This window comes from Petaurus breviceps, unplaced genomic scaffold, assembly GCF_028583685.1.
Source record: "Petaurus breviceps papuanus isolate PSGF00001 unplaced genomic scaffold, PetGlider_PUasm1.0 91041, whole genome shotgun sequence".
Lineage (NCBI taxonomy): Eukaryota > Metazoa > Chordata > Mammalia > Diprotodontia > Petauridae > Petaurus > Petaurus breviceps.
In genome coordinates, this window is record NW_027187400.1 from 5,541,446 (window position 1) to 5,566,973 (window position 25,528).

The 25,528-nt window shown below is 41.7% G+C and overlaps 1 protein-coding gene across 1 annotated transcript in view; it reads left to right on the forward strand.

Moving 5' to 3' along the window:
• Positions 1–13,472: 13,472 nt before the first annotated feature.
• GPATCH3 (G-patch domain containing 3) overlaps positions 13,473–25,528 on the forward strand; it is a 15,116-nt gene continuing 3,060 nt past the window's right edge. The window contains exons 1-4 of the mRNA XM_069078937.1: positions 13,473–14,018; positions 18,096–18,511; positions 21,730–21,904; positions 25,122–25,181. Of these exons, the coding sequence (XP_068935038.1) occupies positions 13,523–14,018; positions 18,096–18,511; positions 21,730–21,904; positions 25,122–25,181 (1,147 nt within the window). The 5' untranslated portion in view covers positions 13,473–13,522. The remainder of the gene's footprint in view (positions 14,019–18,095; positions 18,512–21,729; positions 21,905–25,121; positions 25,182–25,528) is intronic.

Genomic DNA, 25,528 nt, shown 5'->3' on the forward strand with positions numbered 1-25,528 from the left:
TAGATAATTACCATTCATGGATAATTGTTAAAATGTAGATAACCCCCAAACTACACCCCATATCTGTTTAGTTTACAAGTCATCATGTGTGTCTGTGTTTATTGGGGGTGGAGGGGGGTGGCAAGGAAGGAGATATAACTGATTCATCTTCCTGACTCTGCTGAAAGACCATGAATCCGAATATATTCCAGCAGCTGCTGGGCAGAGAAGAGAGATGGTACCAGGCAGTGTTGGACGGCAGAAGCTAGAGAGGCTGCCATATTAGCTAGAGGTCCATATTGGCCCCTAGCAGAATTTCTCCCCTCTGACTTCACTCACCTGCCAAGGAAAGCTTCCTGTAGTGAGAACAGTGTCAACTGGAACTCCTCTCTAGACCCATGTCAAGGACAAACAGCCCACTCTAGGTGACTTCTTCTGTTGGACTTTCCTGGACTTCACCCTCCTACCCCTAGGGCCTTTGTCCCAGTCTCAGACTTCTCATTCCCTGGCGCTATATATGAGGATCTGAGGGTCTTTTACAAAGAAATAATAGTTAAATCCACGTTTACTGATGAGGTTACCAATATTAGGCTACATTGAGAGAGGCATAAAGAAGGGGGAGGAAGGAGAGAACAAGCATTTATTAAGTTCCTACTATGTGAAAGGCACAATGCTAAGCCCTTTGCAAATATTATCTCATCTGATCTATACAATAACTCTTAGAGACGGATTTTTACAATTTAGAAAACTACATGAGACAGATATTAAGTGACTTTCCTGGAGTCATATTAGTGTCTGAGGCCAAACCTGAACTCGGCTTCTTGACTCCAGGCTTAATGCTCTATCTGATATGCCACCTATCTTCCTGCATAGCATTCAAGATTAAGGACCCATTACACTCTGCATTGGTCAGACGTCACTAAGGCCATTGAGTTTGGTTCTGGCTGCCACATATTATTGCTGTCCATGGCCTCTTTTCCTACAAAGACCCTGGACCACATTTGATCCTGAAGACCTAACAATCCGTGAGGGGTCAGATATCAAAGGAGCCAATATTTGGGAAAGTGCTCAGTGCTGAGTCTGGCACATAGTGGGGCTCAGTAAAGCTTGCTCCTTCCCCTCTTTGGCTCTTTTCCCCCCCATGGAGTTACTCCACTCAAACACTCAAGCAGATTGGCCATCATCAATTTGGCGGTTCCCTTTAACAACGCAGACCCCAACTCATCTGTGTTTGCTCGTCCTGTGTAACTTTTGTTTATGTTCTCCCATGAATTCTCCACAGTGACCTCATATCCTCTCTCTCCTTCAGTCAATGAAAAATGACAAAGATGTAAGGCACTGATGAATGTTCTTGCTTCTGCCCTCCACAATAGCCTCATTGAACATGCCCTAAATTCAATGGTTCTCATGAAAATATGGTAGAGGTAAGAAAGTGGGCTGTTAGTTTTTCGTGTTTTCTCACTTTTCATTTTGGGGCATTTTCCTCATCTGTAAATAAGAGCCAGATTAGATCATCCCTAAAGACCTCTCAGCTGCCATAATCTTTGTTTAAAGGTCCTTCCCAGCTTTGACATTCTGTGTTTTAGGTAAGATCGCTTCTAGAGCAGATATTTGGTATTGTACTAAAGTCCCAACTGTGACTTTTCTGGGTATTGATTTTATTTGTTTTTATTATTATTTCATAATTTATTTTTTCCACATCTTTGGTGCCTTCTCCTCCTCCAGGGGCTCTGCCAATGGCCCCCTCACAATGGTGTCTCCTCCAGCACAGAGTTCTGGATATACTTGGCCCATTCCAGCTGCTTTCCCCACCTGTTCACTTTTGTTCTATTTCTGCTTCCCCTATAAGAACATCTGGGGCTGATATCATGGTCTGAAAGTGTGCTGGTCTCACTATCCTTGATGGTGAAAACAGTTTATTATTATAATATTTATAGATATTTTCCATTTTTCTTCTATTTGTTGTCCTTTTTCTATTTTCATCCTTAACTGTCCTTGGGATGACTGAAGAAAAAGCTCCAAAATAAAGTTTAGCTATAGCTCATGCTTAGATTTGTCCAAATGTGAGGAATAGGGTCACAGACATCCATGGTAGCAATACATTTGGGTGAGAAACACCCTCTATTTTACCCCCACAGAAAAGGCAGAAAATGCTAAGGATTTGAAGGAGCCAATAAAACAGATTAAAATATAAACCCCTTAAAAGGAGTTACAGGAGCCCCAAATAAGAGAGGGAAACACACAATAAATTCCTCTAAGAAGGCAATCAAATCTTGCAACTGCTGAATCAGCAATACTCCTTCCTGTCTGACTCCAAGTACTGCCATTGCAAGGGTTCATCTGAAGAGATCAATGTGGATACACAGGGATTCATCAACCAACTTGAAGCACAGCCAAGTAACAGAAGAGGAACACATGAGAACAGCAGTCTTCTCAAAATAACTTCAGGGATGCTAAAGTTCAGAATAAGATTTTTGTTGAGAAAGCTAGGGCAACAAAAAGGATTTTGTCTTTCTCTAGATATACTGGGAGAAAAAGAAGGATCAAAAGAAGGAATAGGACCTTTGTTTGGGATATATGGGACGCCATCGATTTCCAACAGGCAGAAGGCAGAGGGGATCAACTCCTGTTTCATTTTCTCTGCAAAGGAAAATGACCTTTACACTGAAAATTACTGAACAAAAATGACTAACAGGGAGTTGATACTCAAGACCCAAGATAAGTAAGGAGACAAGAAAAGTATGCCTAGTTATACTTCAATTACTGGTAAAATTCTAGAATGGACCATTCCAGAGAGTACTGCTAAATATAGAGAAAGCAAAATATGGCTCCAAAGAGTCAGTGTTGCTTCATTGACAACAGGTCATACCAGACTAACACCATTTCCTTTTTGACAGGATTATTATGAATGAGTAGATGAGCTTATTGTTGTGGATATGATTTATTTATATTTTGGCAAAGCTTTTAATAAAGTATCATACTATTCTTGTGAAGAAGTTGGAAAGATAAGGATTAAAGTAATCAGAGGGATTCATAATTGACTGTATGACTGGACTCAAAGAGTTCAGTTAATGAATGGTTCCATGTCAACATGACAAAAGTCAAATATCTCAGGAATCTGCTTAGCCCTCTGGGCTATTTAATACTTTTTTTTTTATCAACGACTTAGATAAAGGTATAGATGGTATGCTTATGAAACTTGTAGATAACACAAAAGTAGTAGACGTAACTAATGCAGAGGATGGATCCTGACAGGCTAGAATATTGGGTTGCATCTAATAAAATGAAATTCAACAGAGAAAAATGTAGAGTCTTTCATTGGATATATAGCAGGGCTTCAAACCAAACCCGAGGTGTTTTGTGTGTTGCTATGTTTGTGGAGGGATATGTGACTCTTAACCACTAGAAAGAATGCTGAGGTAACACTACATATCTGGGTGGAGTTTGTGACAGGGCTTCTTGTGGAGAGAAATACATGCAGTTCCAAATGTGGTTCCAGATCTCTCTCTCTCTCTCTCTCTCTCTCTCTCTCTCTCTCTCTCTCTCTTTGAGAGAGAATCATAGAGAAAAACAGATTTAGAAAGCTGAAAATATTTAGAGGAAGCTGGCTCCTCAACACGTTCCTGATTTCCAGTTTGCCTCTCCAGAAACTTTGGAGAGTTTCTGTTGAGTGAGTCTGTTCTAAGTAACTTCTGTTGAGTTTTGGCTTGAGCTAAGATCTCACCTCTCTTCCACCTAAAGAGTTCATTCATGATTGTGTATTCTTTGATTTAATCTCATCTATATAACATCTCTGATTTGTTCACTGTTTGCTTGAATAAATGCGTTCATATGCTAATTGTTATTTATAATGGTTCTTCATGTAACCACCCTTTGTGAGCCAAGCTGGTAGAGGGCTACTCCCCCCCATTAGAGTAACCAGGGAAACAGTTTTTGTCCCAAATCTATTGTACTCCTAAACCAGAAATATTTGGTGGAAGCACAGTGATATCATTCTAATCTGATACCATCTCTGAGAAAAGAGAATGCCCAGCTTCAGAAAGCTCCTGTGGTTTGCTAGCCCCTTTCCACCTACCTAGATTGCTAATAATACAGGCATAAACTGTCCTGGGTCAAATTCATATTTAACACTATCCATAATTGCCTGAGCTGTGAGACAACTCACATAGATACACATATCATCCATGGGTGTGTATGTGTGTATACATATATATGTATATATACATGTATGCACACATATATGGGCATATATATATTATATATAAAATATCAAGTGTACAAAACATCAACTTCTCAAGTATAAGATGTGTGGGGTGATGGTAAGAAAAAAGCTGATCTGAAGGGAGGAAATAGTGGACTTCAAATTCAGTATGGTGTGATAAGAAAAAAAAGTCAATGAAATCTTGGGCTAAATCAAGAAGGACATAGCTTCCAGGAATAGGGAATTAGTAAGGTATTGTACTTGACTCTTCTTAAAACTCATTGGAAATACTGTGTTTAGTTCTGAGAACCATAGTCTAAGAGTGATATTGACAAATGACCACAATGAAAGTGTTTTACTTGATATAGGGAGAATTAAACAATTGTTTTGAGGATAAGGATGCATTTAACAACATAAGTACTGATTTAATGAGTACTTGATAGCCCAAAGCTTTAAGACAAACAAATAATAAATTAAAGCTTTCCTTAACCCTTTGTATTTTGTCTCCTATTTAGATTCTGAAATGCAATTTGAATACATTACTTGAGGATGTTCTCTAAATAACCAGTCATTTTTTAAATTTCCCACATAATTTACCTCATAGTTGCATTATTTTTAAGAACTATAGTATAATCTTTTAACAGAAATATATTGAGATTTTTTTTGAGATTATAAGCAATTTCTTTTTTTTTTATTATTTTGGAGGGGGAAGGGCAGGGCAATTGGGGTTAAGTGACTTGCCCAAGGTCACACAGCTTATAAGTGTTAAGTGTCTAAGGCTGGATTTGAACTCAGGTTCTCCTGACTCCAGGGCCGATGCTCTATTCACTGCACCATCTAGCCACACCTACAAGCAAATTCTGAATCTATTTTCTTTATTTTTACTACATAACGTCAAACAAATAAATAAAACTAAATATCCACAAAGTCTTATGATAGAGATAAAAAGTTCAACATTGTATTAATAATGGTATTTATGGGATAGTATTTATGTTTACTTTTTCATATCCAAATAAAAATTTATTCTCTTCCATGGGAAGAAAAAGAGTGATATTTATAGTGTCCCTCCTCTGGAGTGTCCAAAGGAATCAACCAGGATGGTGAAGGAACTGGGTACATTCAGTCTGGACAAGGGAAAACTTAGTGGGAAGCCTTCAAGTATTAGTTATTAGAAAGGTCAAGGACTCTCTACATGGAAGCAGGATTAGATTTGTTCTGATTAGGCCCAAAGGGCCATAAGTAGGAACAACAGGTAGAAATGGGAAGTGTCAAATTTAGGTTTCGTACTATTTTACTGAAAGTATTGTCTCAATTAACTTTTTTGTTGATTCTGTGGTATTCTGTAAATCAGGGATTCTTAAACTTTTCCCAGTCAGGACCCCTTTTCCCATTTTAACAGCATTTGTTGGTTCATGATGACATCATGCGAGGTGCTTTGGGTTCAGAATCAAGGCTGAAATGAAGTTGCTCAATTCAACGTGGGCAATGACTGCCAGAAACACCTTGGATTCATTAAGTATTTGATTTTTAGTTAATTTTTGGTTGTGTGCTCAGAAACCTTTTATTATTGTCAAATTTTTGGGCTGCAGCCCACAGTTTAGGGAGTACTGAAAATAAACCATATCATCTAGAAGGAGATAGTTTTGCCTCCCCTTAGCCTTTTCTTATTCTCTCAATTTCCTTTTTGTTTATCACTATAGCTAGAATTTCAACACTACGTCAAATAATAGTCAATAGGTTATGCAACTGTATTTTTACCCCTGATCTTATTGAGAAAGCTTACAGTGCTTCTCCATGATAAATAATACCAACTCATAGTTTTATATAGATTCCCTTGATGATGCTAAGGAGAGATCTTTTTTATTCCTGTGGTTTTTTTTTAACATTTTTATATAAATGAGTGCTGTATTTGGCCAAATATTTTCTGCACACGTAAATAAAATATTGTGATATAATTATAATATATAATATTATAATATAATATAATAAATAACTGCTGTCTACTGCCCTCTACAGCACTTTCCTTTTTTCCCCGGTGAGTTTGGTGCCAGGTTCATAGTCTTTCTCTCCTCCTCAATTCCTATCCTTCTATGAGGAGACTTCAAATATATATACTGATACTTCCTCAGACACCCTAAACTCATATTTCTTCAGCTTAATCATTTAATATGACTCTTCCTCAACCACTCACAAAGATAGTCATACCCTTGAAGTTGCCATCAATCACAAATATACCGCTTCCAAGCTCACAGACTCTCAAATTCCCTTATCACAGTCTATTGCCATTCTACGTTTCCCGCTGCCTTGCAACCCCAAACCCTGCTCTTCTTCCATACTGTGCCCTTCAATCCCTCAACCCTTTAGTTCTTTCCCAGGTCATTAGCCCTACACTCTCCTCCTCCTTTTTCCATCTTGACTGACTCTCTGGTGAACCGGTGCAAGACTCCAATGTTCTCTTCTTAAGTCCTTTGACCTGTTACCGTATCACCAATTTTGTGCTGCCAAGTCTCAGACTTGAATCACTCCCACTATCTATTGCCTGTATTTCTACATTGGTTGATTGTTGTACTTTGTGCTCAAAGAAGACCAAAATGACATCACTATGGCAGGGTCAAGGTACAATGTGTCTGACTGGCTGATCAGACCAAATATAAACTTGGAAGGCTCTACCAAAGGTCAAACACAAATACTTCATAGGAATATTTGGAGTGGAGATGTCTCTAAATTTGTGCATCTCAAGTTTCTTTTGAACTACTATAATTCTGTGTAAAACAGAATTGCATCCTTCTTGACTTCTCTGCAGCCTTTGACAATATCGATAACCCTCTTCTCCCTGATAGTGTCTTCTCTGTAGGTTTTCATGACTCTGTCTTTGTTTTCTCCTATCTGACAGCTTCTTTGTCTCCTTTCCTGTATCTTCACCCAGGTCAATACCTTGAGTGTCCCCCAAGACACTGTCCTTGGCCATCTTCTCTTCTCCCACCACAGTATTTCTCTTGGTGATCTTATCAACTTCCATGGATTCAATTATCATCTCTATGCTCAAATATTCTCAAATCTACTTATCCAGCCCTAATAGTTTTGCTGTTCACTGGTCTCTCATCTCCAACTGCCTATTTGACAGAATTGTATGTCACACAGACATCTTAAACTCAACATGTGTCCAAGACTAAACTCATTATCTTTTCCCCAAATCCTTTCCTCTTCCTAAATTTCTTATTACTGTTGACTAATTGTTGACTACTGTTCCAGTTACCCAGGTTCTTAACCTAGCTATCTTCCTCAACTCCTGTTACCCCTCCCCTCCCATGTCCAATCTGTTGCCAAGGCCTATCGATTTTTACCTTCATAACATCTCTCACATATGCCCCCTTATGTCCTCCAACATTGCCATCATTCAGGCCTGATCTCATCACCTACTGCCTAGAATTTTGCAATAGCCTAGGTTGGTCTCCCTGCTAAAAGTCTCTCTTCATTATGGTCTATCCTCCAGTTGGATATCAAAATGATCTTCCTAAAACACTAGCCTATGTCACCTCCCACTTCATCTCAATAAACTCCAGCGTCTTCTCATCACTTTCAAGATTAAATACAAATCCCATTTGGGTTTTAAAGTCCTTCATAAACTGGCTCCACCTTCCCACCTCTATTGTACTAGTGTTCTGACTCACCATTTTATGGTGTTTGGCATCTGTTCTTACTCACCATTTCTATGCTCCAGTGACACTGATCTCCTTGTTGGTCCTTGAACAAGACACTCTGTCTCCTAATTACACAAACTGCTGATGGCTGTCTTCCGTGACTAGAATGCTTTCCCTTATATCTACCTCCTGGCTTCCCTAGCTTCCTCCAAGGCCCACCTAAAATCTCATCACCTATCAGAAGCCTTTCCGCATCCTCCTTAATTCTAATGCATTCAACGCTGTTGATGATTTCCAGTTTATCATTTATATAACTTGTGTGCAGCTATTTATTTGTTAGATTGTCAGCTTCTCAAGGGCAGAGGCTGTCTTTTGCCTTTCTTTGAATCCCTAGAATTTAACACAGTGCTTGACATATTTGTTGTTGTTGTTCAGTTGTTCAGTCATGTCTGATTCTTCAGGACCCCATGGACCTATGATGCAAATACTGTTTATGAGGTCTTCTTGGAAAAGATAGTGGAATGGTTTACCATTTCCTTCTCCAGTGGATTAAGGCAAACAGAGGTAAAGCGACTTGGCCAGGTTCACAAAGCAAGTAAGTGTCTCAGGCCAGATTTGAAATCAAGTCTTCCTGATTCCAGGCCCAGTGGTTTTTCCACAGAGCCACCTAGTTGCTTGGAATATAGTTGGCTTATTAAGTGTTTATTATTGGCTTATTAAGTGTTTATTGACTGACTGGTGAACTATTCTTTAGATCTTGACATAAATCTAACCCAGTAACAGTGAATGATTTTTTAAAAATACATTATTGGGGGTAGCTAGGTAGCACAATGTATAGAACACTGGCCCTGGAGTAAAAATGTGGCCTCCAACATTTCCTAGTTGTGTAATCCTGGTCAAGTCACTTAATCCTGATTACCTCCCAAAAGAAAAAATATATATTACTGTAATGACTTTGCTAATATTCCAATATCAATATTCATTAGAAATATTGGTCTATCATTTTCATTCTTTGCTTTATCTCTTTCTGGTTTTGGTATCAGGTAAGGAGTTTGGTAGAGTGCTTTCTCCACTATCTTATACTGCTGGGGCTCTCCTAGTTTATTCTCTCCCTGTACTGCCATCTTTTGGTCTGAGTTGAGCTATTCTCTATTGGTTCTCCACTGAAATTCAGCTTCTTTGAAGGACTTTCCTCCTTTAGATCATCTTTCTTAGCTCTTTTATGATTGAAACACACAATAATGGCCATTCTGTCAACCAGGGAAATCTTCAGGCCCTAAGCCTATCTTTCTAAACTGCATTTCTTCTTCTTCAGTTGCTACTCTTTGAATTCAGCCTACTCTTTGAATTAGTGAAAGAAAATTCCTCTCAATTTTCCTCAGGACCTTACCCAATCCAAGAAAAGCATCTTTGGGGAATTTACTCAGCAAGAATAGGAGAGAGCACTTTGACCTAGAAATAACACTTTTCTATGGGTATATCCCAAAGAGATCAGAAAAATGGGAAAAGGACCCACATGTACAAAAATATTTATAGCAGCTCTTTCTGTGGTGGTGAAGAATTGGAAATTGAGGGGATACTCATCAGTCAGGGAATGGCTGAACAAGTTGTGGTATATAAATGTAATCGAATACTACTGTGCTATAAGAAATTATGAACAGGTGGACTTCAGAAAAACCTGGAAAGACTCATATGAACTGATGCTGAGTGAAGTGAGCAGAACCAGGATAATATTGCACACAATAACAGCCACCTCATCTTTGATAGACTTAGCCCTTTACAGCAATGCAAGGTCCTAAAACAATTCCAGAGGACTCATGATGGAAAATGCCATCCACATACAGAGAAAGAACTATGCAGTCTTAATGCAGAGGGAAACAGACTATTTTCTTTTTTTGTATTGTTTTTTCTTCCTCATGGTTCCTCCCATACATTCTAATTCTTCTATACAAAATGACTAATGTGAAAATATGTTTAATGCAAATGTATATGTAGAGCTTATATCAGATTGTATGCCATCTTGGGGAGGGGGGAGGAGGGGGAGAAAATTTAAAACTTATGGAAGTGAACATTGAAAACTATAAATAAATAAACTTTAAAAAAGAACAGGAGAAGGTAGCTAGCAGCTTTTGTCCTGTCCACCTGTGAACCCCAAACTTGCTGATCTTCCTAAAACTGAATGAGCCCCAACTACAGGCCATTCCCCTATATTGCCCTCCTTCCTTTCTAAATTCTACTTAACACTCCTTCTGCCCTTTAGGAGTCTTTCCTGAATAATCCCACAAAGTTTTCTTTATTCTTCTATCCTCCCAACTCATACTCCATTACCCTGACACTGACGAGGTTTGTGCTATTCAGCCTAAGTGTACATAATTGCATCTAATTCCTGACTGTTTCACATTGTTCCCTCCACCTTTCGTGTTAGGGCTGGGATTTCTCCTCTTGTGTCGATTCCCCAGGGTCCCAGGGTTTTTCCTACTAAGGATGCTATAGGGGTGGGGGGAAGGTGACGTCCTGCCTGATGAGGTGAGGAAGACAGGAGTGCTCGACGTAGATGGAGCAAGCAGGATGCAGGATGTGAGATATGATTTAAGATGCAGGGTGTGACTAGCCAGAAAAGTGATCAAAGAACACTATGCCTTGAAGTCTGCCTACCACTCATTTAGTTATATGGCTTCTAGGAACAGGCCAGAGACTTTTTTTTTTATATCAGTCTCTTCTAGACTTATGGGAGGGAAGACGGACTTGAGTCATAGCCAGGGTCAAGTGCTCTAGAATCATCTCATATAGTGTTTGTAGCCTGCCTCTACTTCCTCAGTGGCTTCATTGGCTTCATTGCCCTCAGCCCTGAGCCAGAGGACTGACTCACAAACAACTCCAGGCAGGGGAGGAGAAAGACTGAAGTTGTTATAACTGAGTCAGGTTTGTCCAGGATTCCTTGGGAAACAAACATCCTCATCTTTCCATTCATCATCTTCATCACTACCATCAAAAGCATTTTGTAAAATTCAGGATATCACATGGAGAGGCTAGGCGGGACCCTAGCATATAGACTAGCAGAAGTGGAAAGGTAGAGTCTGGTCCAACCTCCTCCCCCCACCCCCCAGTTTGGCAGACAATGACTCTGAGGTCCAAACGGGGCAGTGGCTCACCTATGTTCACATAAATTTCAGTCATGCCTGGTTTGGGTTTGCTAGTAAAAACCCAGACTCTCTTTAGGTCAAAAGTGTCACTAATTTTCCCATTCAGACCCTTAGGGTCCTATTAGACAAGGAGGCCAAGAGGAAATGGGTTTGAGGATTTCAGGTTTTGAGGTTTAAGGACGAGGCACAGGAAAGGTGGCTCTGACTGAGGCAGAAGGGTCTACAAGATGGTATGAATACATTATAATGTAAGGAGTAAAATGGCTTTGGGTCCTGGGGCCAGCTTCACCAGCTATACCTCTCTTCAGTCATAATCCCTAGTTTATTTCTGTGGCAATCACTACCATTATGAGGTTAGAAAATAATTTCAGCCTTGATCCACTCTACCAATTCCCAAGTGAAGTTGCTAGAATGATCTGAAAGTCACCTGATCTAGTGACCCAAGGATTTGATAGGAATTAAAAGAAATTAGAGTCCATAACTGGTATGAGTTTGGACTGAGAGCCCCGAGCAAGAAAAAATAATTTAAATTTTAGACTTTGGGGGCGGCCAGGTAGCACAGCGAGTAAGAGCACCGGCTTCAGTGTCAGAACGACCTGGAGATCGAATCCCGGGCTCAGACACTTAGCACCCACCCAGAAACACCTGGCCGTGTAACCTTGAGCAAGTTACTTAACCCCAATTGCTTAGGGGCGGCCAGGTGGCTCAGCGACTGGCTCCAGTGTTGGGACGACCTAGAAATCGAATCCTGGGCTTAGACACTCAGCACCACACCCAGAAATAACTGGTCATGTAACCTTGAGCGTTACTTAACCCTGATTGCTTAAAAAAATAAAAATAAAAAAAAATAAATTTTAGACTTTGAAATACCAAGTGATTGTTCTAGTTCAATGGCTCGGTGCTGCCTACTGGGGTATGTGCTATGATATATAGCTAAAGGTATAGTGGAACTATAAGATGAAAAAACTGGCAGACCACCTCTTCCTTTTAGGGCTGGGGTTCTTAAACTTTTTTTCTAACATGAAACCCTTTGGCAGTCTGGTAAAACCTATGTACCCCTACTCAACATATTTTAAAATGTAAAGTAAAACACACATGATTACATAAGAAATCAATTAAATTGAAAATATATATTCTCAACTAAGTTTATGGAAGCCTTCCCCACCTCCTCCCCCCTACCCCCATGAATCTATCTATGGATTTGTGAGGAAAAGGAGGGGATAGTAGGAATACTTGCTCTAAAAAAACCAAACTCATAACCTAGTTAAATGACCAGCAGACGGCAGCAGAAACAATTCAGTACTGATACCCAACAAAGAGCACATCACCCAAACATAGGATTATAGATCTAGAGCTGGAAGACATAAAAAAGAGGCCATTTAGTTCAACTCTTCGTTTTACAGATATGAAAACTGAGGGACACAGAGGATAAGTGACTTACCCAAGGTAGTGTAAAAGATGGGTTGGGAACCCAGAACCTCCTTCCAGAATTAGTATGTTTTATCCTATACCTCCATTATTCCAGATTTTAAGCTGACTAGCTTCAGAAGTATTATTTGTCCTATGTTTCTATGCATGTGCCACTCCTTGATCATCAGTATCACTGACATTTATAAAATGCTTTTAGATTCTCAAAAGCATTATACACACACACACACACACATATACACATACATTCATACATACATACACACACATTTTCTAATTTGATCCTCACAACAACTTTATGAAGTAAGGGCTTCGGGTAATATTACCCTCACTTGCCCAATGAGAAAACTGAGGGCAAAACCAACTAAATGAGGACTAAGATTACAGAACTACCTTTTGGAACAGGATTTGAATCCAGGTCTCCCTAACTCCAAGTCCAACACTAGATCTACTCCACCACCTATCTTGGGTTTTTGTTTTCGGTGCATTTGCTTCCCTGCTGATGGGTGGCAAACACTGGGAAAGTACATTCTGACTCCCAAACTCTAAGCCCATGTCTCTAGAGAACCTTTCTTGTCACTTATTTGGGAGACGTAGTCGATTAAATATCTTTTGCTTAGAACTAATCTTCTCTGGACAGCCTACTCAAAAGAAACACATTGGTGGGGGCTCAATGAGTTAAAGGTGTGTGTGGCTGCTGTTCAACAAAGTGCTTCAGAGCTGCTCCAGCTCCCGGGGAACCCACGTGTCTGGCATTCCTCTGGTGCAGGAGAGAAAATGACAATAATAACAAAGCCAACGTCCCCCGTCTCTGCCCAGCGACCCCACGCGTTGGTCTGGTGGGTTACGGTGGGGCGGGGGGAGGGAGGTGTTTGTGTAAGATTGAGCCCACTTGACATATGAGGAAACTATTTCCAAGGAGTCTGTGGAGCCGCTTCCTCCGACGCGGTTGCCCAGCCTCCAGGCGGCGCTCCTTTGCAGACTTTGACCGTTTCCGCTACTGTTGCGCTATTGATCCCGGGATTCCAGGGTTAAGGAAATGACGTAACCTAGTTTCTGAATCATCATCCTCTCAGCGCCACCACCCTCTCTCGCGAGAGGCTAAGTCGGTAGTCATGTGAACAGCCAAGATGGCGGCGCCCAGTGCCGCTGAGGTAACGGCCGAGACTTCGGCTCCTGTGTACCTGGTGGTAAGCGGGATCCCCGCGGGCCTGCGCTCAGCTCAACTGAGAAACTACTTCAGCCAGTTTCGGGAGCAGCGCGGCGGCCGCGACGCCGGCTTTCTGTGCTTCCACTATCGGCACCGACCAGAGCGGGCCCTGGCCCCGGAACCAGCCCGGGTCCCAGTCTCCCCAGTCCTCCCAGCCCCAGCCTCGGCCTGCGATCCTGCCCATATCCCAGCCTCAGCCTCCCCGGCCCTGTCTTCGGATCCGGCTGCGGCTACCGCCCAGCCCTCAGCCCCAGCCTCTCCTGCCACCTGCTGCTGCGTGATCTCAGTGCGGACGCCGGTGCAGGCCGAGCGGCTCCTCCGCATGTACTCGGGCCGCCCTTGGCTGGATTCGCAGGGGAGCTGGCTGCCCGGGCGCTGTCGTATCCGCAGGCTCCGGCTCCCGCTTCAGGAGGCAGGTAAGGACAGCCCCAAGGGCTGGGACCTAGGCGCCCCAGGGTGTCGATCAGTAAATGTTTATTAAGCGCCTATTATGTACCAAGCTCTGTGCTAACCTCGGGGGATACAAAAAGGGGCTGTAGTTCCTGCCCTCCAGGAGCTTACAGTCTAATGAGGAAAGCAGCATGCAAACAAATACAGAGCAAGCTATATACAAATATATATATATATATAACACTATATATATACATATTATATGTATTATTATATTATATACATATTATATGTATATACACTATACATATATACAGGGCAGGGTATATGGCCCAATGAATAGAGCACTGGGCATGGAGTCAGGAAGATCTGGGTTCAAAATCGACCTCAGGTGCTTACCAACTGTGACCCTGGGCAAATCACTTAACCTCTGTTTGCCATAATCCATTGGAGAAGGAAATGGCAAAGCACTCCATTATCTTTGCCAAGAAAACCCCACAGTGAGTATGGTCAACAAGTTTGAAAAGAATTGGACAGGACTCAACAAAAGCAGCAACAAAGCTATACACAGAATGAGTAGGAAATAATTAACAGAGGGAAGGCCCTAGAATTGAGGGATTGGGGAAGTTTTCCAGTAAGAGATGGAATTTTAATTGGAACGTAAAGAAAGCCAGGGAGGTCAGCAGTCAGAGTGGATAGAGGAAAGCCTTCTACTCATGAGGGTCAACCAGAAGCAAGGTTTTTTCGGGAAAGGGAAGAAAAAATAAGGTCACAGGATCACAGTACAGGAAACTAGCTATCATCTAATCTGACCACTCAATTTTATAAATGGAAACTGAGGTGCACAGAGGGAAAAAGGCTCTTGTCCAAATAATAAGAGCACAGTGACTCAAAAATAGGTGTTTAATAAATGCTTGTTGGCTAGCGTACAACTTAAGTGTTCAAGATGAAATTTAAACTTTGGTTATCTGCCTCCAAATCCAGTGCTCTCATCACAACATACTCCCAAGAAGGGCTTTGTGTCCTTCACAGGGGCTAGGTGCCTCCAAAGAGCTGTCCAAATGCTGACCTTAAGCCTGGACTGAGATGTTCCATTTTCTTAAATCATTCAACCCTATGCTCCTGGTGACTTGATATCTTGGAACACAAGTAGGCAGGAGTACCAGCACACCAGAATGGTATTCTAGTTCTAGACAGAAGAACTAGAGATAAAGAGACAAACTGGATGCTAACCAACACTATAATATATTTCCACCAAAAATTAAAGAAGTTTTGGATTGAGGTGAGCCTCCCAGAGGTCTTCTGGGCTCTTCCCTCCTCCCCTCTTCCCATAATAAGCACTAATCAGTGCTCATCACTTATCTAATAATTCCCTTAACTAATCGAGCAGGAAGAAATGGGAGCTTTATTCTCCCCCTCTGCCCCCATGGGAAAAACAGAATTCCACAGACCCATTGAAAATGGACCTGGAATTCATGCAGTGACCTTTCACAAGCCACCTACTCTCTAGCCCAGTTTCATCTTCAGTAAAATGAGTTTAGACCAAATGATCTCATAAGGTCAAAGTCCTGTTCCTCCTGATTCTCTCTCTTATAAACATTTTGTTCACATAATTTATGCAACCAATCTACTACTGGGCTTGGGGAACAGTGCTAGGCACTGGGGTGAAAAACAGCAACAGGAAATGGACTTTCCTGAAAAGATTACAGTCCAATGCAGAGGTTCCCAAAGTGGGCAATACTGCTCCCTGATGCAGGGGGGTGGTAGTAGCCTCCAGTGCAATTGAGGAGCATTGAATAAAAGAGGGCAGTGGAAGTATAAGGAAAGAAGAGGAGAAGAACATTTTGAAAAACTGTTCATACACATTTCATCTGTTGTGTAATAGAGGTAAAGTCATAGTGATTACATTATTTTCCAAATAAACACAAAATGCAAGTTATAACCAATCAATGGTCAAGTCGGCCAACAGGTCTTAACAAGCAAGTATTGGCAGACAAGCATTGTCAGGAAGTCCAGCATGCATGTAATGACTTGTTTACAATACAATACTATATGGTTACACGATGCAACATTGCATCATCAAAATTTCAGTGCGGGAAAACAAAACCTACAAATTTACAAAAAATTATTCAATTTAAAATGCATCATTTTTTAAAAAATATATTTTGTATTTTTTGAAATGATGCAAATTTTTTTTAGAAAAACATTAAAGGGTTAAAGAAAGTAGATTTCCAGGAGGGCACTGAGTAGTTTTTTTTTAAAGGGCCAAATAAGTTTGGGGACCTTTGCTCTAATGCAAAAGACATACAAAAAGATGCATGACAGAGTGAGTAAACGTCAAGAAGAGGTCCAGGGAAAATGGAATGAGAAGTTTGCTGGGGAATCTTCATGGAAGAGGCAGCATCTCATTTAGGCCATGGAGTTATAGTTGGCAAGAACCTTGCAGCTTGTCTTATTCAACTTCTTCATTTTTCAGATGAAGAAACTGAGACCTGTCAAGGTTAAGTAACTTGCCCAGGATCACCTGGCTCAGATGGTTGGTAGAGTCAAGACATTAACCCAGGCTGTCATGAGTGCAGAGAGTCATTTCCAGGCATGGGGAAAAGCTTCATCCAGACTTGTTCCTGGCCACCTTGAATCTATTGTATTTTATGCCTCTCTAATATATTTATGTAATATTTTGTATAATAGTTACTTCTATATGTATATATCATGTCCCCTTTAAAATGTGATAACATCTGTAAAGTTCTTAGCACAGTACCTAGCACATTTTGTTGTTTTTCAGTTGTTTTTTGGTCATGTCTGACTCTTCATGACCCTGTTTGGGGTTTTTTGGAGTGGTTTGCCATTTCCTTCTCCAGTTCATTTTATAGGTGAGGAAACTGAGGCAAACAGGGTTAAGTGACTTGCCCAGTGTCACACAGTTACTAAGTGTCTGAGGCCAGATTTGAACTCAGGAGGTTGAGTCTTCCTGACTCCAGGCCCAGCCCTCTAACATCTAGTAAGTGTTTAATAAATGCTTGTTTCCTTTTTCCACTCCCCCTTCTTTGTCCAGAACCCGTCATAAGAATAGGGACCACCTTATGGAGTATCCTCCTCCTTCACTCCCCTGTCCTCAATAGTGCTCTGTTAATAAATAAGTGTTGAATTACACCCTCCAGCTCTGCTGATTTGTGATTCTAGCCCAATTCTCTCATCTGACAGAAGGTAAACTGGAATCCAAAGGGGGAAATGAAGTGCCAAAGACCACACAGTGAATTAGTGTCAGAATGGGGACCAGAAACATGTCTCCACTCTCCTTGTCCACATTTGCTAGACTTCTACAGCACAGTACTTGCTATGGTTGGTTGGCTGTTGTCCTTCATTATCCAAGAGGACCAAAGTGACATCACTGTGTCAGAGTCAAGGTACAGTGTGTCCTACACTGGCTGATCAGACCAGTACCAGCCGGGAAGGCTCTGCCACATACAGGCAGACACAAATCGTCCATAGGAGCATTTGGAGTGGAGATGGCTCTGGATTTGCACATCTCATGTTTCTCTGGAGCTATGTCAATTCTGCTCTCACGGAGTATAGCACCTTCTCTGATGAGGGTACCCCAGGCTAGGTAGTCCTGGGCCAGTGTCTTCCACATCTCACAATTAACCACAGTTCTTCAGAGAGACCTTGAGAGTGTTTTGGTAACTTTTCTTCTGACTTCTGTGTGAGCACATGCCTTGTGTGAGTTCTCCATAAAATACTGTTTTAGGCAAACATACATTTGGCATTTGGACAGTGTGGCCAGCCCACTGGAGTTGAGCTCTCTGCAGTAGAGATTGAAGGCTTAGCAGTTCAGCTCGAGAAAGGACCTCAGTGTCTGGGTGATCTGCATAATCTTCCTAAGACAATTCAAATGGAAGGGATTCTGTTTCCTGGCATGGTGCTGGTAGACTGTCCAGGTTTCATAGGCATACAACAACCAACCAATTTGCCTAAGGTACAGAAAATCCAGCCAAGGGGTTTAAAAGCAACCTGTGAACTCAGAGCTGTGGAGGTAGCAGCTAATTCTGTCCTTATGTCTACACTGTGCCTCTGCTTCAAAGGTTTTTTTTTCTCTTTCTAAGGTGTTGATCCTTTTCCCTTCAAGACCCGGAAGGAGCTGCATAGGAGGAGGGCCATGAGTGAAGCCTTCACCCTGGATGACCTTAAGCAGCTTCCGGAACTGAACCCTCCAGCCTTGATGCCCAATGGGAACGTGGGGACCCCAATGCATATCTTCTTAGAGCTGATCCGAGCCTGTCGTCTGCCCCCCCGCATCATTACCCAGCTGCAGCTACAGTTCCCCAAGATGGGCTCCTCCCGGCGATATGGCAACGTACCCTTTGAGTATGAAGACACAGAGACTGTCCAGCAGGAAGAGCTGGTGTACACAGCCCAGGGGGAGGAGATCCCAGAAACCCCTCAAGGAGCCTTTCCCACAGTCATCACAGCTGGGACCCAAGGAGGGCCAGAGGAAGAGGAAGAGTCTCATTCAGATGATGTGAGTTCAATGACATCATTGTGTCCTGGCTGACCATACCAGCCATTTATTATTAGTTACTGTTGTTAATACAAGTATTTTGATACTTTACAAAGTATGTCTTCTGATTTGATCCTCACAGCTATCCCTTAGTTCAGCAGTATAAGCATAAATATTCCCCTTAATTCTCAAGAGCTTTTCCCACTGTAACAAGCTGCCCAACCCGTCATAGTTATAAATTTCTAGTATTAGTAGTAACAATAATAACAACTGATATATGCACATAGCACTTGTAAGATTTGAGCCTTCCAACAATCCTCTGAAGCAGATACTCAATATTGTTGTTTTCAGTTGTGTCTAACTCTTTATGACCCTGTTTTGGGTTGTTGGTTTTTTGTGTGTGGGGGGGGGGGGGGGGTTTGCAAAGATACTGGAGTGGTTTGCCATTTCCTTCTCCAGCTCCTTTTACAGATGAGGAAACTGAGACAAGAGTTAAGTGACTTCCCCAGGGTCATATAGCTAGTAAGCATCTGAGACTGAATTTGAACTCAAGATAAATTTTCCTTACTCCAGGTCCAGCACTCTATCCACTTCGACACCTAGTACCATATTACTAACGAAGAAACTTAGTCCCTAAAAGGCTGTGACTTTCTCTTGTCACCTAGCTTATAAAAGTTAGAGGTGATTAGAGATTTGAAACCAGCTCCTCTGACTCCCAGGTCCAGCCCTCTTTCTCCTATATCACACTATCAAGATCCTTCAGCACCATACTTTACTTTTCCTTAATGACAGTAAAAGGAAACTGATTTTAATTGACTGACTCAGGAAAAAAATTAAGAACATAAACTTCTGGTCTGCCTGATGAGAAAGAAGCAGAACATGGGAAGCAGAGATCAGTTATTGCATTTGTCTGAACCTGTCTTCACAAATTGCTTTGAAAGGAAAATAAATATAGGTAGATCCTAAAAAAATAATGCCCATTATAGGCTGCCATCCAATGGTATATGGATTATTCCTGTTCACGCCGTCATAGAGTTGGAAGGGAGGGAGCTCAGAAGTCCTTAATATAATGGGTACTCAGATCCTGCCTTATTAGTTACAGTAGAACCATCCCCATTGAGGAGTCATCACCTCCTGCTTAAAGATTCCAATGACTGGGAACTTTCTGCTTCCAGAGGCAGTCCGTCCTCCTTTGAGACTAGCTCTGATTGTTGGGAGACTTTCCCTGACATCAAACCTAAATCTGCCTCTTAAGGCCTTCACCCATTACTCCCTCATCTGCCTCCTCGGGTCAGGCAGCACAAGGCAAATCCCTCTTCTGTGTGAAAACAGCCCTCTAAGTCTTTGAAGACAGTGGTCACATATCCCCCAAGCCTGAACCGGGCCTGTGCTTGGACTGATATTGGTACTGTAGTGGTAGTTTGTTTGGATACAAGGAAGTCAGGGAGAGTTGAGTGTAGGCTGAGGTGATGGAAGGAGGAAGGATTCAGCTCCCAGAAGGTGGGGCTGCTGGTGCTTTAAAAAGCCTCTCTGAGGAGAGAGCGTGTAGGAAGCACATTGCAGACTTTAAGGCACTATATAAATGTCAGGCATGATTATGATCAAAAAGGATGGAGAAGAATTAGATAAGGGGAGGGAGAAAGGCAGTAGATAAATGGCCTGAGCAGAAACCTGGAGGTGAGAATGAGGCTGGTATGTGTAGGGAACAGGACAGGGCCAGCCTGGCTGAAATAGGTGGTTTATGTTTCTGAGCAATGGGAGATAAAGGTGAATCAGTAATAATAGTAATAATAGTTCATATATCCATAGCATGACAAGGTTTACAAAGCATGCTCTTCACACTCACCTAAGGTAGGCATTGTAAATGCTTGCAGTAGCAAGCACCCTAGCACACCCAGGATGGCCTGCTAGCACAGGTTCTTTGATCTGGTTTTCCAAAGGAAAGAGCTTTAAAGAGGTTAATGATCTTACTTTAATTAACAAGACAGATAAGTAGAAAGAATTGAGTATCCAAAAAAGAATCCAATAGACAGGGATCCAACTGTCTGAAGAAAATAATACAACCACCTACATACTCCACTGGACCAGGAGAGCACAAACCTCTGAGTGGGGCCGGGTGGGGTACTCTTAACAAACAGCTACTGGGGGCGGCTAGGTGGCACAGTGAATAGAGCACTGGCCCTGGAGTCAGGAGGACATGAGTTCAAATCCAGTCTCAGACACTTAACACTTGCTAGTCATGTGACCTTGGTCAAGTCACTTAACCCCAATTGCCCTGTCTTCTACCCTCCAAAAAGCAAAAAAGACAAAAACAAAAAACAAATGGCTACTCACAGTCCTGTCCAGACAATCAAAAGGCCCTTCTCACGAACAAACCCCCAAAGTAAAATACCAACCTCCCAGTATATATAGTTTTCAACTAATCAGCTCAAAGCCAGAAGGCACCATAACCCTCAGTGACTCAGTGCCTAATTAGCTTAGTACCAAAAGGTGTAAAAGCCTTCCTGCAAGCAAGCCTCCCCCTAAGCACGATCCTCCTTAGGCAAGTTCCTCCCCCAGTGGGCTCTTTGTGACTCAGGATGTATCACAGATGTGAAAGCAGCAAGACATACATGATTGAAATACCTGTGTACCTTTAGACCTGGGAACACAGCTCCTGTATCAAGGAAAAAAGGGATACATGTGGCCACATAAGCCTATTAATGGACAGGGAAGATCTTTCTATTCCATTAACATTACAATACTATCATCCCCACTTGACAGAGAAGGAAACTGAGGCTGAGTCAATGACTTATCTAGGTTAATGTGAAGGCAGCTAGGTGGTAAAGTAGATCAAATGCCAGGCCTGGAGTCAGGAAGACCTAAGTTCAAATCTGGCCTCAGATACTTACTAGCTGTGTGATCCTAGGCAAGTCACTTCACCCTGTTTGCCTCAGTTTCCTCATGTATAAAATGAGTTGCAGAAGGAAATGACAAACCACTCATGTTATCTTTGCCAGGAAAACTCCAAATGGGCTCACAAAGAGTCAGATACAACAACAACAAGGTAGCATCGTTATTAATGTCAGGAACAGGATTTGAACTCAGATCTTTTGATTCTGAGGCCCTCTTTTCTTCTGCTTTATTATGCTGCCTCCCAGCTCAGCTGTCCCTCTGAGAGATTCCTAAGAGTGTGGGGCCAGCCTCTCATGGCCTCGGCCTGTTTTCCCTGTCCTCTTCACCCCTACTGTTCCTTGCAGGACAATGACACGTGTGAGGAGTGGGAGCGGCATGAGGCGTTGCATGAGGATGTGACAGGCCAGGAGCGCACAGCCGAGCGGCTTTTTGAGGAGGAGATTGAACTCAAATGGGAGAAGGGTGGCTCTGGGCTCGTGTTTTACACAGATGCTCAGTACTGGCAGGAGGAAGAAGGAGGTAATGAGGCTCACAGCTCACATTTCTTCAGTGTGTCCCTGTTGCATAGGTGACAGAATGGGGGCCTGGAAAGGAGCAATCACTGTGTCCATGGTCACACAGATATTAAGTGCAGAGTTGGGTCTGAAACAGCAGTTTTCTGGCCACAAGGGCAGTATTCTTTGTCTGTGCTACAGGTTGTAATTACACCTGGGCCCTAAGAAGCAGGGGAATGGGTCTGTCCCTGGGATACCCATGAATATCAGTTTTACTACCTAAGTCCTTCCTGGGGATTCTGTTCAACACATTTCCATTACACTTATAACCATCCTGTGAAATCAGTTATTTGCATTTTACTTTTTAAATAGATTTTGTTTTGGCATAGTGGGTCAGCCTAAAAAAAAAAAAAAGACACAAACATGCATGACTGTCTATTCTTGAATATTACCAAGCAAGAGTGTAAAATTCCTTTTTGGTCTAGACCTTTGATTTCTTCTATGTGGCAAAATCCCTCCATCAGTGCAGACAGGGCTGGCTCTTTTTGGTAATGTATCCCTTTTTCCTCTCTTTCCTTTCATCTTTCAAAATTGTCAAACTATGACAAAACCATTCCCAGGGCTCTTTTCTTATGTAATTCTCTCTATGGTCCCTGATCACATTAGGGTTCTGAGGAGACACTTGTACCATCTTTCCCATTAGAATGCAAGCACTTGATCTGTATTTAGGTCTCTCTTGTTTCTGTTTTGAAGTTTTGATGCAGCTCTGGTCTTTTCAGGAATGTTTGGAAGTCTTCCATTTCACTAAAGGTCTACTCATACCCACTTTCGGTAGCCAAGTTATTCTTGGTTGCAAGATGTTATCTTTTGCCTTTTGGAATACCCAAGATCTCTACTCCTTTACGGATGTAGCTGCTAAAACTTGTGTGGTCCTGATTGTGTGTCCTTGGTATTTTAGGCAGCTAGCAGTATTTTTTCTTTGGTCTGGAAGCTCTGGATTTTGGCTATGATGTTCCTGGGAGTTTTCCTATGGAGGGTTTCTTTCAGGAGATAAATTCTGTTTTCATGTTACTCTTTGTTCTAATAGATCTGGGCAGTCTTCTTTCATGATTTCTTGAAATAGTATATCCAGGCTGGCTTTGGGTTGGGGATATTGTCACAGTTTTGTGGTAGTCCAATGATTGCAAAATTTTCTCTCAATCTGTTTTCCAAGTAGGTTGTTATTGATATGAAATGCCTTACGTGTTCTTCTAATCTTTTCAGTCGATATTTCTTGTTGTCTTGGTGAGTCATTAACTTCTGTTTGATTCACTCTGATTTTCAAAAAGTCTGTTATTTGGGTAAGGTTTTGAACCTCTTGGCCTAATAAGCAGTTAATTCTCCTTCCAAGTATTTCCTCCATTTCTTTCCTTTAGCATTCTCATTTCATTTACAAAATCATTTTAACTTAAAAAAAAAATCTCTTGGAGCGGATAGGTGGTGCAGTGAATAGAGCACCGGCCTTGGCGTCAGGACCAGAGTTCAAATCCGGCCTCAGACACTTAACACTTACTAGCTGTATGAGCTTGGGCAGATCACTTAACCCCAGTTGCCCTGCCTTCCCCCTCCAAAAAGCAAAAAGTAATCTCTTACCTCATTTCTTTTAAGAATTCTCATTTATCCTGGATCAAATCCGGGCTCAGATACTCAGCACCACACCCAGAAATAACTGTCCGTGTAACCTTGAGCAAGTTACTTAACCCCGATTGCTAAAAAAAAAAAAAAAAATTCTCATTTATCCTGTGTCAGAGTTTTTTTCTTTGAGGCTTTGCCTGTAGATGTTTTGGAGTCATTCTCTTCTTATGGGTTTGTGTTGGGCATCTCTATTATAGCTTTTTAGTGTGGGAGTATTTTTGTTTGTTTTATTCATTGTTCCAGCATTATTTACTGAATCCGGATTTTGTGTCGGGGCCTAGTTCTGCGTACTTCTAGAAGAATGTCTGGGCCGGGTTTGGTACTGCCTTGTATTCTCAGGTCCTGTGGCTGCTTTCTCTGAATATTGAGTATTGGATCTCTGTATCCACTACAGAACTCTGCAACCTTTTAACTTTGTGATTTATTGTTTGTGCTCTGGCATTAACAACTTAGTATCAGCGTTGTCTGCTGAATGACCAGTTTTGTTGCCATTTAATAATGTTTTTAATTTGCATGGTTGAAGTAAGCATGTATATTATTTTTGGTACTACTTGTGTAATTCTGTATCACTTTATACATGTCTTCCCATTTTCTTTGAATTCTTATTTATCATTCCTTATAATGCAATAATATTTCATAACATTCACATACTGCAGTTTAGTCAGCTATTCTTAAATTGTTGGGCATGTGATTTGTTTTCAAATTTCTGCGAAAGGAAAAACAAGGCAAACTTGCAGCAACCGTATGAAAAAATGCTTCAAATCAGTAATAATATGAGAAATGCAAATGAAAATGACTCTGATTTTGACCTGCACCTATCAGATTAGCAACAAGGACAGAAAACAAAGCTGGAAAATATTGGGGGGACTTTAGAAAGCCAGGCACATTGTTGGTGGAGCTGTGAATTGTTTCAGTTGTTTCAGCCATTCTAGAAAACAATGGAGAGTTACCCCAAGAAAGGCAAAGACATGAAAAGGACCCATAGGTACCAAAATATTTATAGTAGCTCTTTTATGGTAGCAAAGAAGCAAAAATAAAGTGGGTGCCCTTCATTTGGGAAATTTCTGAACAAATATATAATACACTATCATTGTACTATAAAAAAAACCCAAAATGTGAGGAATTCAGAGTTGGGACACCATGTATGAACGGATACAAAATGAAGCAAGAAGAACTAGGAACAGTCTGCATAGTAGCCACAACAGTGTAACTCATGTCAGTGCAAGCATCAAGCTTGACTCCAGAGGACCAAAGGCGAAACATGCCTTGCTTTTCTTGGTAACGAGGTGATGGCCTAGGTATGGAATGAGTATATGTTCTCAGACATGGTCAATGCATCTGTTTGTTTTGCTTAGTTTTATTCCGAGGGAGGCTTCTATTTGGGGCTGGGAGTGGTGTTTGGGAAGTCGTGGCAGTTTTCGTTATAAAGCATTAGTAAACTTTTTCTTAAGTTCAGAAATATACTGCACCCTATCCCCCTTAAAAAATGTCAAGCATTGCAGGTATGAGGAGCAGCCTGTGGAAGTCATGGAAATTGAAAATGTATTAAATCTCTCTTGTCCCTACAGATTTTGATGAGCAAACGGCTGATGACTGGGATGTGGACATGAGCATATACTATGATCGAGGTAACTGGCCAGGCAGGGCCCTGGGGTGCAAGTGGCCTGTGCTTGGGTGATTTGCAGTCCTCTTTGCCTTTCTTCCCCCCAGTCCAGTTCCCTGCCCTATATAGTGTGGGATGGGATCAAGGAGGGAGCAAGGGAATGAGTCTGGAGCTAGAGGCTGTCCCTTTCCCCCCTTGGTTTGGTGAATAACCCAGCAAGGGTCCCCTCTTTATAATTTTCTTGGTTTTTAATCTTTCCATTTCTAAAATAAACACCCTTTGGAGACTGAGGAAGTAGAGGCAGAAGGAGGAAAGAGAAACAGTCTGTAGCAGCAAGCACCCCAGTGTCCCCAGGGTGCCTTCTCACACAGG